Source organism: Danio aesculapii, chromosome 10 (genome assembly GCF_903798145.1).
Source record: "Danio aesculapii chromosome 10, fDanAes4.1, whole genome shotgun sequence".
NCBI classification, from domain to species: domain Eukaryota; kingdom Metazoa; phylum Chordata; class Actinopteri; order Cypriniformes; family Danionidae; genus Danio; species Danio aesculapii.
Genome location: NC_079444.1, coordinates 44966277 through 44981276, shown reverse-complemented (window position 1 = coordinate 44981276; position 15000 = coordinate 44966277). Strand labels below are relative to the sequence as shown.

General features: G+C 33.4%; 1 protein-coding gene across 1 annotated transcript in view; it reads right to left on the bottom strand.

Moving 5' to 3' along the window:
- The window catches only part of il1b (interleukin 1, beta), a 6711-nt gene extending 1258 nt beyond the window's left edge, over positions 1-5453 (bottom strand). Inside the window, exons 1-6 of the mRNA XM_056466930.1 lie at positions 5421-5453; positions 5280-5325; positions 5134-5203; positions 3668-3845; positions 2109-2270; positions 1722-1861 (exon numbers count right to left, since the gene is read on the bottom strand). Of these exons, the coding sequence (XP_056322905.1) occupies positions 1722-1861; positions 2109-2270; positions 3668-3845; positions 5134-5203; positions 5280-5323 (594 nt within the window). The 5' untranslated portion in view covers positions 5324-5325; positions 5421-5453. The remainder of the gene's footprint in view (positions 1-1721; positions 1862-2108; positions 2271-3667; positions 3846-5133; positions 5204-5279; positions 5326-5420) is intronic.
- Between the last annotated feature and the right edge of the window lie 9547 nt (positions 5454-15000).

Genomic DNA, 15000 nt, shown 5'->3' with positions numbered 1-15000 from the left:
AAAAAATATATTGGAGGGCAAGTAATTCAACTGTGTGTGTGTGTGTGCATATATATATATATATATATATATATATATATATATATATATATATATATATATATATATATATATATATATATATATATGTATATATATATGTATATATATATATGTATATATATGTATATATATATATATGTATGTATATATATATATATATATGTATATGTATATATATATATATGTATATATATATATATATATATATATATATATATATATATATATATATATATATATATATGTATATATATATATATATATATATATATATATATATATATATATATATATATATATATATATATATATATATATATATATATATATATCTACACATATACACATATATACATAGATATATAATTATACTAATTTAAAGTGCTTTATATAAAATATGAATTAAAATATCCTAAAATAAAACAAAAATAAAAAATCTGATTAAATTTTATTTTAAAAGGTTTAAAAAACATATCAATAAGAACCATTAATTTTAAAAAGTTGAAAATGTCTAACTATTAAAGTGCATCTGTTTTTATTTCATGTGCAGAAACTATTAATTCATGATTCTTCCTCTTTTGTGTGTGTGATTTATAATTATCTATTATTTATTATCCTGTGCATTACTTTTCTAAAGTCATTAAAAACAATCAATTAATGTAATTTGGCAATTAAAAAGTCAGTAGCAACTAAATTTAGCTTGAAACTATAAAAAAAAATGTATTCTTTTACTATTTGTTTTCATTTCTAATGTCTGTTTTCTTTTATCTTTGCCATGATTACAGCACATAACATTATACTGAATATCTTTAAAGACACTAGAGCAATTCCATGCAAATGTCAACCTTGCTGTGAAAAAACTATGATTTCACCAAAATATGGAAATCGTTTCTGCATTTGTTGTGTAGGCTTGTATTTTACAGTACTTCAGAAATACTCGAAATGTCTCTGTCAATGTTTCCAAACTATTGTATTTTAGATTTACCAAAGTCACACAAGTGGCAATTTCACATCGGTCACATCCATAACAGAAAAGTATCACATCCATAACAACACTTTTATTTCCTCATAAATGCAAATGTCAAGTAAAATAAAGTCAATTATTTTTGTTCTACAGAGAGACATCTTTTATCCTTTTAATTAGCATTGTTTCTTTTGGGTTGTGCAATTTAATTCCCAGAATTTCTACAAAGTATATTGCACACTGCAAACTTACATACTTTTTCACATCAATAACGCATGCTTATTTTCCTCATTTAAAGTGCAAAACTTGTGTACAGATTGACATTTTTCTGGTCCCTTAACTCTGTGGTTAGTTGTTCTGTAAAATATAAATGGATGTTTTATTTAGACTAGTTTATGAGGACGAGTTAGGAGTTTTTACTGCAAATGTCACATCCATAACGCTGGAATTGCTCACTAATATTCAGCTTAAAGTGATATTTAAAGGCTTTTCATTAGGAAAGAAATTGAACAAGAGTTTTGTTCTGTACATAATAAAGAAATATAATTTCCTAAGGGGGTGAATAATATTGACCACAACAGTTTTTACTTTTCTTTTATTTTTTAATACCCCAGAAAGACTTTCTCCAGATTTAAAGCACACTAGGAAATAGTGTGAAAAATGTTCTTGCTCTGTTAAAAACAGCACTTTATTATAATTATAATATTGCACAAACCTTGAGTACGAGATGTGGAGTGGAGTCTTCGGATGGGCTGCAGGCCAGGTACAGGTTACTTTTGGAGATTCCCAAACACACAGGCTGAGCAGAAGTAGACGGAGCACTGGGTGACGCGTACGTGGACATGCTGAAGCGCACTGAAGGAAGTGAAAACACGGGAAATTTAGGAGAGTCATGTGTTGGTCACACTCTACCACACGCCTCCAGTGTGGTGTATATCATAAGTCTGCTTTTTTATTTGAAATATTGAATTTAATTCACTCTGGTCATGTGTGCATTATTCTCTAACAATTCAACATTTCATAGTCAATTATTCCTTCATAATCTAATGAAACCCTACATACAGTAAAATAAACCCAAAAGTGTGTAAATGCTGATGCTTACCTTTTAAGTCGGCGCTTCCGGCTCTCAGCGTGACGGCCTGCAAATGTGGAGATCCGCCACTGCGCACCAGAGACTTCTTATACTGATCGCAAATCGTGCATTGCAGGACGTTTTTGGTTTTAGTGTAAGACGGCACCGAATCCACCACATTCACGCCACGCTCTGTGGAGGAAAACACACATTAGTGATCATACGTTCATTTCAAAGTGCTTTTTAAATTATTAGAGACTTTTCTTACTCGTTTCTAGTCCAAACATCTGTGATTCTTATATCAATAAGCATTTTCTAGACAAGTAAATAAGATTGTCTTGTTTTGAGTTTGAAGGAAGTGAGTTTTTCCTTAAAACAAGCAAAATAGTCAGCCAAAGGGGAACTAAAATAATGATAATTTCACTTTGAATGAAAAGGTTTCTTTATTTTTAAAGAAGCAGATTTAATTTGATTATTTAACATATTATTTTTAACCTTATAAATATAGTAGATGTTTGATGAAAGACAAAGTTCACTGTGTGTTACAGTTTTATGCGTATTATTATTATTATTATGAATATTTCTCAAGTAACATCTTCTCACAGATATAAAATATATACCAAGTAACAGGAAAATAAATCTTAAATATGAAAATATAAAGATGTAAACACTTTAAAGATATATCAAACTCAGTTTTCCTTCAAAAATACAAAATATAAGCAATAACACTTCTCGTATGAATATTGAAAAGATGCGATCACTGAATATATAACGCAATTAACAGCACTGCCAGTCTGCCATGGAGCATCTTTCTCAGTCTCACGCATGCTCAGCCACGCCCACTTATTTACATTTTCGCGGAATACGCATAATTATTATTTTATGATGCACATTTAATTCCGCAGTAATGCCATGTATCATCCAGCCCTAAAACATCAATACTCAATGAATGCTAACTCTCTCTCTCTCTCTCTCTCTTCCAGCAGGGGGCGCATACAGCATACGTTGTAAAATCTCATGTTTAATACCATGAAAGTACCCATGAAATCAAAACTAGTCATATTGATTGTGTTAGCTCACATTGCTAGGTTAGTAGTGAACAATTAATTTGTGCATGTCATTAAAAAAATAGTCTGCCCTTCTAGTCCTTAACTGAAATCTGAAAAGGCACTTCTTGTTTGTTTTGCAAAGTCTGTCAGTCTGAGGAATTGGGCGTGGCTAACATACTTAACCACGCCCCCTTCAGCTGTCAGTGATGACAACAAACAGAAATGGTGAGGAGGAGGCGTCTGTTAGGTTGTCATAACTCTCTTCTCCCCATATTTCCGAATGAAGCGCCTAAATTACTACATCCAATCAGCTCACAGTAAAAAAAAAACAAAAAAACAAGCCACGCCCACTGTTTTCTCATTTAATATTCCGTTTCACTAGGAACTGCATCACACTACGAAAAAAATGTTCGTAGCTTCTGTTTCATGCGGACTAATATTAATCTAAATCTATTTATTTTTTCAGTAACCACGCAGACACCCTGCACTATTATTCGCAATAATATTTCAATATACAGTGCAGTCCTAGTAGTATTGTACCTTGGATGACGTTCGCCATGAGCATGTCCAGCACCTCTTTTTCTCCAAACTCTGTGGATTGGGGTTTGATGTGCTTCATTCTGTTCAGGGCGATGATGACGTTCACCAACTGCTTCATTTTGGGATGCGGAGTCCACATCTCCAGCCTGATGCCTTCATGCATGTCACATCTGTAGCTCTGCAGGGAAACGACAGTATTAGACATGTTTACATCCACCTCTTTATATGCACATTTTGGAATATTGCATTGCATATAAACATTAATAAACTTTTTATTTGATGATAATAATACTAAATGCACATAAACTCTGCTGTAAACAGATATAGTGAGTAAACTCTTCATCAGTGTGTGTGATGTGTTTTAGTTTTTGCCAGATGATTTGACAGATATAAATGTGTGTGTGAGGGTCTTTGTATCATTAATGTTGGTCTGCAGATATGAATGTGTGTGTGAGGGTCTTTGTGTCATTAATGTTGGTCTGCAGATATAAATGTGTGTGAGGGTCTTTGTGTCATTAATGTTGGTCTGCAGATATAAATGTGTGTGAGGGTCTTTGTGTCATTAATGTTGGTCTGCAGATATAAATGTGTGTGTGAGGGTCTTTGTATCATTAATGTTGGTCTGCAGATATGAATGTGTGTGTGTGAGGGTCTTTGTGTCATTAATGTTGGTTTAATCAGATATAAATGTGTGTGTGAGGGTCTTTGTGTCATTAATGTTGGTTTGACAGATATAAATGTGTGTGTGAGGGTCTTTGTGTCATTAATGTTGAGCCATCAAAATCAGCCATCAAATTTCATATCTAATACTTTTTCGCTTAATTTACTTAGAAATTTAATTTAATAAAAATACAGTGATTATTTTGATATATTTTTACAGTTAAAATGAGCTGCTTTTATAGTTAATATACTGCAAAATAGAATTTATTTCTGTGCTGAAAGGCTGAATATTCAGCATCATTCCTCCAGTCTTCAGTATCACATGATCTTACAGAAATCAGTGTGATTTCCGGAGCACAAAATCAGTCACAAGGGTAATGAGATATATACATGATCTGAAAGTTGATTAAATAAACTTGACATTGATATATGATATTATTAGGGCAGTATTTTGTTGATATACAACTGAATAAATATTGTAAATAATATAAATAAATAAAAGTAAATATTTAAAAAATCCATTTAAAGTTAATAAGCAATGCATATCGCTAATCACAAATCATGTTTTAATATATTTAAAGTAGGAAATTGACTAAATGTGTTCATGAAACATGATTTTTCTTAATATTCAAAAGATATTTTTGGCATACAATAAAATAAATATTTTTTAGCTATTCCATAAATTTTACTAAAGCAATTTAGCACTCATTTAGTGCTCCAGGCTCACAAATACACTCATAATTATTACCTACATTAAAAAAACATTGTATAAACAGAAAGCATTTATAAAACGTAAAATAACTCACCATTGCAAGCGGATCTGAACAGTCCATCTCATCAGAATCTGAATAAACATCACTGTCCGTCTCCCACAAACTGCAAAATATCAGACTTTTAGACAAACAAACACAAATATTATAAATAATATACATAAAACTGCATTAATACTCACTTTTCTGAAGCCATGGGGACGTCATATCTCTCGCATGCCATCATTTCTATAAAATAAAGCAGGAAATGAGTAAATAATAATGAATATAAATGATAATGATAATAATAAAAGTAAAATGCATGTAATCTGCTTTCCACATACCAGAGCTGCTAGAGTTCCTCTGCTTTCTCCTGTGAAAGTGTGTGTTGAATGTGACTGTGAAAGTGCGCGCGCGTTTTATATGATCCTGTTGAAGTGGGAAATTCCTTGATGAGGAAGTACATTTTTTTACAACAGCGGATCTGACGGCTCAGGATATCGTCATGTCAAACAGGTTTTTTTATTATTGTTGAGGCAAACCCCTTTAGGGTGTACAAACGCTTTCTTTAGTGAGCGTTCTGATGAATGGTATTGCAAGTGGACACGTGTGAAACCGTATACTCTTATTATTAAAGCATAATATTTTACAATATATGAGAAAATGAGGAGGCAGAATATCATCAACAAGGTATGCACTATAAGAGAAAAACTAAATAAATAAAATAAAAAAAAACATAAATAAATAAATAAATAAAACCTTACTCAAAAATTTCTAAATATAAAAATCAATTATTTAAATTTCCTCCAAAAGCAAAGTTTGGAGCACATGTACACTTAATATGAATAATGTAAATAAAAAATAAAAAAAAACAAGCAATAATAATTTAATAAATTAATAATTATTCATTCTTTCTTTTCAGCTTAGTCCCTTTATTTAGTCCCCAAACTGACCCAGCAGAGGCACGAACCAGCGATCTTCTTGCTGTGAGGCGACAGCACTACCTACTGCGCCACTGTGTCACCCTTAAATTAAAAATGAATTCAAGTTAATAATAACTTGAAATACAAACAATTTGTATAACATTTTTACATAAAAGTATATTACATATATTTATTTTAAAAATACATTATATAAAACACACGAATAGACCTGTTCACATGTATATATTCCATGTATATATACGTTTTTAACATTATTTTGCATTATTTTTGCATTATTTTGGGAGGATAAAAATGAACACTGTGATGAATTATGAATATTTAAGGTCATAATTTAAAGATTGATCTGAAAATAAAACAAAACAAGCATCATAAATGTAAAACAACCAGTTTGAGTTCTTAAAAAAAAACTATTGCAGTGGTTGTTTTAGTGGTCACCTGTTTACCAAACAGCTTTTGCAATAATATGATGTAAATGACGCTTTAGTTAACAGGAAACATTCACCAACAAACATCCTGATTTGCAAAAGACACAAAACTACGTACATGTAGACAAATATAAGAATACAAGCCTATATGAAACTAAAAACACTATGAAGATACCATTGCATGGCTGAAATATGTGGCAAAATCAGGTTTAATTGAACGTGAAAGACGTTTTATACAGTTTCTTACCAGTGTGTTACATGTTTAAGGTGTGTTACATGTTAAGAAAATCTCTGCAGGGTTATTAAAACAAAGATTATAGATTGATTATTAATTACTTTAGTCCTCCTGTGCTGCAAAATAACGTGTATTGTTATAGTGACCTGTCATTACTGTGTTTGTGATGGAACAAACAATAATACAACTACACAACATTTTACACGGTGTTTACACGAGCGTTATAGGCTATAAATACGTTTGAAGATGTAGTTTTTTCAGTTGTTGACTAACAGCGGTAAATAAATCGATCAGAAAACTTGTAAGGTTATAAGTTACAAGAAACAACAACTTACGTGCTCCGAATCGTCAAATGGCGCGAACGCTGACGGCGTTCCTCTCAGTTTTCAACCACGCGCGCATGCGCTGTTCGCATTGTTAACGAAATGGCGGGATATTATAAAACTTTAAGATGGCATGTTTTATTGAAAGCCAAAAACATAGAAAACACAACTTTACTTTTTATTGTAACTCAATTTAAACAAATAAATGTTCGGATAAACCTATGATGGACAAATATTAGTGCTTTGTTGTTTGTTTCCTCCGTGGTAAGGTTATTTTAATTATCAATATCCCTTTTCTCACCATTTTCTGACGAAAAAAGGGACTTATATAAATTATTAAAACGTGCTTATTTTATTCATTTATTATTTGATGTATTATTGATTATATTATATTAGAAAATGAGGTAAAATAACAACAACAATAATACATTAATAATTAAAAATAAAAGCTCAGGGAAAATGGATTTTAATCATAACTGCTTAACCATTAAGGACCAAATCTCTCATCAATTGTTTATTATTTTGTTAAACACATCAGTGAACATTAATTTAACTTCATTTAAAAACTATTTTGTTTTAATAGTGGATTTATTTGCAGGAAAAACAATTATGATGTACAGGAAATTATCATTAAATAATCACATGTAATTTTCATCTTTTTGTGTGAATTTCTTATTCATGTTTTGAAAACAATAATATGATGAAAATGCATTAATTTGTGTTTTAGACACGCCATGTGGAGTCTGGTTTGTGAAACAAAATGCTAGAAAATGTCAACTCTGTTATTGAGTTAATAATGGATTCAGTTTACTGTAAATTAAATAAACATTTAAATATTTGTTGTATTTCATTCCAGTTATGGAATAGTACGATAATGATTGAAATGTACTCACAATTCTGCAATGTATATACAGTATATATATGGCTATATATATACCTTTTTGCCTTCAGAACTGCCTTAATCCTTGGTGGCGTAGATTCAACAAGCTACTGGAAATATTCCTCAGAGATTTTGCTCCATATTGACATGATAGCATCACACAGTTGCTGCAGATTTGTCGGCTGCACATCCATGATGCCAATCTCCCGTTCCACCACATCCCAAAGGTGCTCTATTGGATTGAGCTCTGGTGACTGTGGAGGCCATTTGAGTACAGTGAACTCATTGTCATGTTCAAGACACCAGTCTGAGATGATTGGGGCTTTATGACATGGTGCGTTATCTTGCTGGAAGTAGCCATCAGAAGATGGAGACACTGTGCTCATAAAGGGATGGACATGGTCAGCAACAATACTCAGGAAGGCTGTGGCATTGACACCATGCTCAGTTGGTACTAATGGACCCAAAGTGTGCCAAGAGAATCTCCCCCACACCATTACACCACCACCAGCAGCCTGAACCGCTGATACAAGGCAGGATGGATCCATGCTTTCATGTTGTTGAGGCCAAATTGTGATCCGAGCATCCGAATGTGGCAGCAGAAATGGAGACTCATCAGACCAGGCAACGTTTCTCCAATCTTCTGTTGTCCAGTTTTGGTGAGCCTGTGTGAATTGTAGCCTCAGTTTCCTGTTCTTAGCTGACAGGAGCGGCACCCGGTGTGGTCTTCTGCTGCTGTAGCCCATCCGCCTCAAGGTTGGACGTGTTGTGTGTTCAGAGATGCTCTTCTGCAGACCTCGGTTGTAACGAGTGCTTATTTGAGTTACTGTTGCCTTTCTATCAGCTGGAACCAGTCTGGCCATTCTCCTCTGACCTCTGGCATCAACAAGGCATTTGCGCCCACAGAACTGCCGCTCACTGGATATTTCCTCTTTGTCGGACCATTCTCTGTAAACCCTAGAGATGGTTGTGCGTTAAAATCCCAGTAGATCAGCAGTTTCTGAAATACTCAGAGCAGCCCATCTGGCAGCAACAACCATGCCACGTTCAAAGTCACTTAAATCTTAAACCTTTCTTCTCCATTCTGATGCTCGCTTTGAACTGCAGCAGATCGTCTTGACCATGTCTACATGCCTAAATGCACTGAGCTGCTGCCACGTGATTGGCTGATCAGATATTTGCATTAACGAGCAGTTGGACAGGTGTACCTAATAAAGTGGCCAGTGAGTGCATATACTGATAATTGTGTATGTTCAGTAAATACATGAAGTAATGGAATTTTTTATGTTACTTTATAAATTCACAAAAGACAAAAGTGGAAAAACTTCCACATTTCATTAATGATCTTTTTCCAGTGGTAGAACATCCACAATTGGGTTATGAGGAACATCAGTTGTTCACCAGCCAGTGAATCCCCTCAAAACCAAATATTTCCAGCTGAATTTCAGAGCTCATGCAACTTCCTCAATCTGTACTGTACAAACTGCACATCAGCATGTGGTCATAAAAGTGCCTGTCTTACTGACTGCATTCATTTGATCTAAAGTACAGCAAAAACAGTGCGATTGTGAAATATTTTTACTTCTTAATTTCACTATTTTCTGTTTTCATACACTGAAAAAAAATAGTTTATTCCAGTCGTTTGAAAACAGATTTATTTACCCAATACTCCAGTCTCTTGATCCTTCAGAAATCATTCTAATATGCTAAATTGCTGCTCAAGAAATGCTAATAATAATAATAATAAAGACAACAACAATAATACAATAATAATAATACAATAATACAACAATAATAATAACAACAATACAACAACAATACAATAATAATAATAATAATAATAACAATAATAACAACAATACAATAATAATTGTAACATTAATAACAATAACAACCACAACAATAATAATAATAACAATAATAATAACAAAAACAATAATAAACATTTCTTAAGCATATAGTCAGTATATTAGAATGATTTCTGAAGGACCACATGACAGGAGAAATTCTGCAAACATTCTGCATTAAAATCACAGGAATAGATTACATTTGTTTATTCACATAGAAAACAGTGATTATAAATCACAAAAACATGTCAAATATTTCTGCTGTACTTTGAATTAAATAAATGTAGGATTGGAGAGCAAACAAAATTTTTTAGTATATGTGTATATGAAGTGATTGAGTTTGGCAACAGAGATAAGGTGAATGCGTACCTTGGCTCTAAGGGTCAAACAACAAAAAATAAGGTCAAGAATCTTGGTGTGACTCTGGAGTCAGATCTGAGTTTTAATAGTCATGTCAAAGCAGTTAGTAAATCAGCATACTATCATCCCAAAAACATTGCAGGAATCAGATGCTTTGTTTCCAGTGAAGACTCAGAGAAACTTGTTGATGCTTTTATCAGCAGCAGGGTGGATTACTGTAACGGCCTCCTCACTGGTCTTCCAATTACAGTCAGACAGTTACAGCTCATCCAGAACGCTGCGGCCAGAATTCTGACCAGAAGCAGAAGATCAGAGCACATCACACCTGTCCTCAGGTCTTTACACTGGCTCCCAGTTACATTCTGAATAGAGTTTAAAGTATTATTACTGGTCTATAAATCACTAAATGGCCTAGGACCTCAATACATTACAGATATGCTCACTGAATACAAACCCAACAGATCACTCAGATCTTTAGGATCAAATAAACTAGAAACTCCAAGAGTTCAGTCAGAGCAGGGTGAATCAGCTACTAACAGCGCCCCCTGCTGCTGGAATCAGCTTCCAGAAATGATCAGATGTGCTCCAACATTAGACACATTCACATCAGGACTGAACACACATCTGTTTAGCTGTGCCTTTACTGAATGAGCGCTGTGATGCATCCGACAGATCATTTTCTCTTCTTTTTCATTCTTTTATAACCTGTTTAACACATTTTAATCTGTTTTTTTATCATTTTTATTATCCGTTTTTATTTTTTTTATACTCGTCTCTTTTATTCCTGTTTATGTAAAGCACTCTGAATAGCCACTGTGTATGAAATGTGCTATAGAAATAAGCTTGCCTTGCCTATGTTCAAGAGGACATCCATGTGCATATATATATATAATATATATATACACTATGCAGCGCCACTGATTTGATCCAAGACCAGCGACGAGATGACTCCAAGGTTTCCATAATCCTGGACCAGGCCGTATCCTGAGTAGCTGCTGTGGTGGTCATGGAGAAGTGGAGAGCATGACGCTCCGGGGACAGACGAGTCTTCGCTGAGGTCCAGCATTCTCCAGCCTCCGCCGCCTAAACTGCAGCTCTGCACAAGACGTTTGGCCAGCGGAGAAATTAAAATGGTCGTGCCCAACTGAGTCTGGTTTCTCTCCAGGTTCTTCATATTCAATTCTTCATATTCGCCAGTTAGTGAAGTTTTTTTTCCTCTCCGCTGTCGCCACTGGCTTGCATGGTTCGGGATCTGTAGAGCTGCGCATCGTTGGATTTGCTCTTCAATATTTGGACTCTCAGTAGTGATTATTAAACCACACTGAACTGAGCTCAACTGAACTGAACTTTAACTCTAAAAACTGAACTGACACCATTTCTATTTACTATGATCTTCTATGTGAAGCTGATTTGACACAATCTACATTGTATAAGCGCTATACAAATAAAGGGGAATTGAATTAAATTATATATATATTCTAATTGTTTTATTAATTCTGAATATATATAATTGTTTTGTTTCTCTTTAGAAATGTCTGTTGTCTTGTTATAATCTGCTTTGTTATTAACAGGTAAAATGTTAATAGAAGATGCAATATTAACAAAATCAAAACAACTGAACATGATTTACAAGATTATAATTTAAAGTTCCACTAAAGAAAATATCTCCTATATCTCTTATATCTTCTATATTTATATCCTGATCTGGGATGGATCGCTCCATTAAGAAAGAATGCACCAGACACTGCAGTCATTTGAGCAGGAAATGATGAAACCCAACGAAGACCGAGCTTTCACAAGTTTAAACAGGACTTTCTATAGGTGTAGATCTGTGACTCAACCCTCACTAACACTGAGAACAATTCAGCGTCACATCGCAGATATAAAATACACTCTAGCATCTACTCACTAGGAAAACACTTATTCTGAATGATAATATTATTTAGGATTTTACTGTATTTTTGCTTGATTAACAACTTTATTATGTAAAGGTAGAAAATACAGTATTGCATCATCATCATCATCATCATCATCATCATCATCAGGTTAAACAGCCGCTGATTATGGGATTTTTTGCGCAGCATCATCCAGCCCACAATTATATCTGAGTCTCAATGGGTGTGAAAGGTGCAAAGAGCGGAAAATAACAGTCTTATGTAAAACTATGTTTGGCAACACTTTGATTTGTTTAAGCAGCAATTCTCACTATAAACTAGTGCCTTTAAAGCACATTATCTGTATAAAATATTCTACCTGTCTAATCTTATTTGAACTATTATTAAGCAGCAGATTATGAGTTTATTCAGACAGAGGACATACTTAAGGGTTTATTAGCAGGGAGAATTGAAGCGTAAAATGAAGTGTAGCCTAATGTTTAAGTTAATTAAGGGTCATCAGGGGTCATCATGCCGTTTATATGTTTTTGTCATTTATATTTATATTTTGAATTGTGATGTTATTTAAAATATTCACTGTATTAATTAATTATTAACACTGTAATGTTAGCTTGACAGTTAATTAAGGGTTACAGCTGCAGTTATTTGAACTGAATGAATATTAAAAGTAACTCACATGTATTTTATATAAAATTTAGTAATTAAAATGTACTTTTTAAATAAATAATAAAGGCTTTAATTCATCAAGTATGCACTAACCACTCAAAAATGCAGGGTTGATTAATGTATGGACATGGATATAATATAATATAATACATAACCCAACAATTGAGTTAAAAAATACAATAAAAATAATATAATAATATTAATAATAATATATATTTAACCCAGCATTGGTAGACTGATTTCTGAAGGATCTTGTGACACTAAAGACTACAATAAAATTCAGCTTTACATCACAGAAATAAAATACACTGTACAATACATTCACAAATAAAACGGCTGTTCTGAATTGTAATATTATTATATCTTAATTTTACAGTATTTATTCTGAATTAAACACAGTATTGTTGAGAAACAGTACACACACTCACTGCACCACACTGCAACAGGAGGCTGATATGACCTTATTTGTACTTCCACTTCCAAATATGGTCATCCGTCATTGCTGGTGACAGGAAGTTGGTTTAGTCACAAGGTGGAAAACCTGAAAGACGGAACTAAACAACACAAAAGATCATTGATGAAGATGTGCAGCAGAACGTGATGCTATAATGATATATTACTATATACTAATTATATCAGAATACAGCAGAAACATTAAACCACAGATGAGAAGCTACTGTTGGTCTGTTTGAAGCACATTCCTCTGAGATGCACCTGTTATGGAGAATTAATTAAAGTGATTAAAATAAGAGATCAAATGCAGAAAGAAGCTGAATGAGTGCTCAAATTAAAGCTCAGACTTTAGAAATGGAGATTGCTTTTCACCATCAGGTCTCAGGGATTATATGAATCTTAAATATACATAACAATATGGTGACGTTTTAAAATAATGTACTGAATATTTTAAATAATATTACCTGTACAGTATTACTTATTACTTTTGTACTGCCATATACTTTATTTTTCTATTACTATAGTGTATATATATATATATATATAAATATATATATATATATATATAGTCTAAATACTATAGTCTATATATTCATTTTCTTTTCGGCTTAGTCTCTTTATTCATCAGGGGTTGCCACAGCGGAATGAACCGCTAACTATTCCAGCCTATGTTTTACACAGCGGATGACCTTCCAGCTGCAACGCATTCCTGGGAAGCACCCATACACACTCATTCACACACACACTCATACACTACGGCCAATTTAGTTCATCAGTCCCCCTATAGCGCATGTGTTTGGACCCGGAGGAAACCCACGCCAACACGGGGAGAACATGCAAACTCCACACAGAAACACCAACTGACTCGGCCGAGGCTCGAACCAGTGACCTTCTTGCTGTAAGGCGATTGTGCTGCCCACTGCGCCATCCCTATCACTATGTATAAAATACTTATATATTACTCTAGCCTATATTACTAATATTAATATTTAATTCTATATATTTATTTGTTATTTTAGTGTGGACTAAAAATGTTTACGCACTGGTTTACAGTCATTATTTTAATCAATTATCTTAATTATTTGAGTATTTTTTTGATTGTTTTTATTGAATTCTGAGATTTTATTATTTAATGTTTTGTTTTTACTTTAAAAGTGTTTAATACATAAAAAGAGGGTGAAAAAAGCTCTTAAAATTAATAAATAATGCAACAAACAGGCCAGCGAAGTCTATATTTTATATATTTGATGTACTGGTTGCTTGAAGCAGAAAACAGTGATGTAATAAATGCATTATTTATATTAGTAAATACATTGAGCAGCATAAATAATACAGCATTGTGAAATGTAACCTTAATATTCATTTATTTTCCTTCAAATTAGTCCCTTTATTCATCTGTGGTCGCCACAGTGGAATGAACCGCCAACTTATCTAGCATATGTTTTACACTGCGGATGTCCTTCCAGCTGCAACCCATCACTGGGAAACACCCATACACACTCATTGACTCACACACACTCATACGCTGCGGCCAGTTTAGTTGATCAATTCCCCTATAGCACGTGTTTGGACTGTGGAGGAAACCCACGCCAACACGGAGAGAACATGCAAACTCCACACAGAAACACCAACTGACTCAGTCAGGACTCAAACCAGCGACCTTCTTGCTATGAGGCCAACGTGATGCCACCGTGCTGCCCATAAATGCTGATTTGTTCATAGAAATTAATCATAATTGTTTGATGATGGTCAATTCAGCCAATCAGAATGACTTCTGAAGGATCATGTGACTGCAGTCATAAATTCAGCTTTAACAGCAGAAATGAATAACACTTTAATATTTATCCATATAGAAAACAGCTGATTTAAATCATGAAATTAGTTCATGTTTTTACA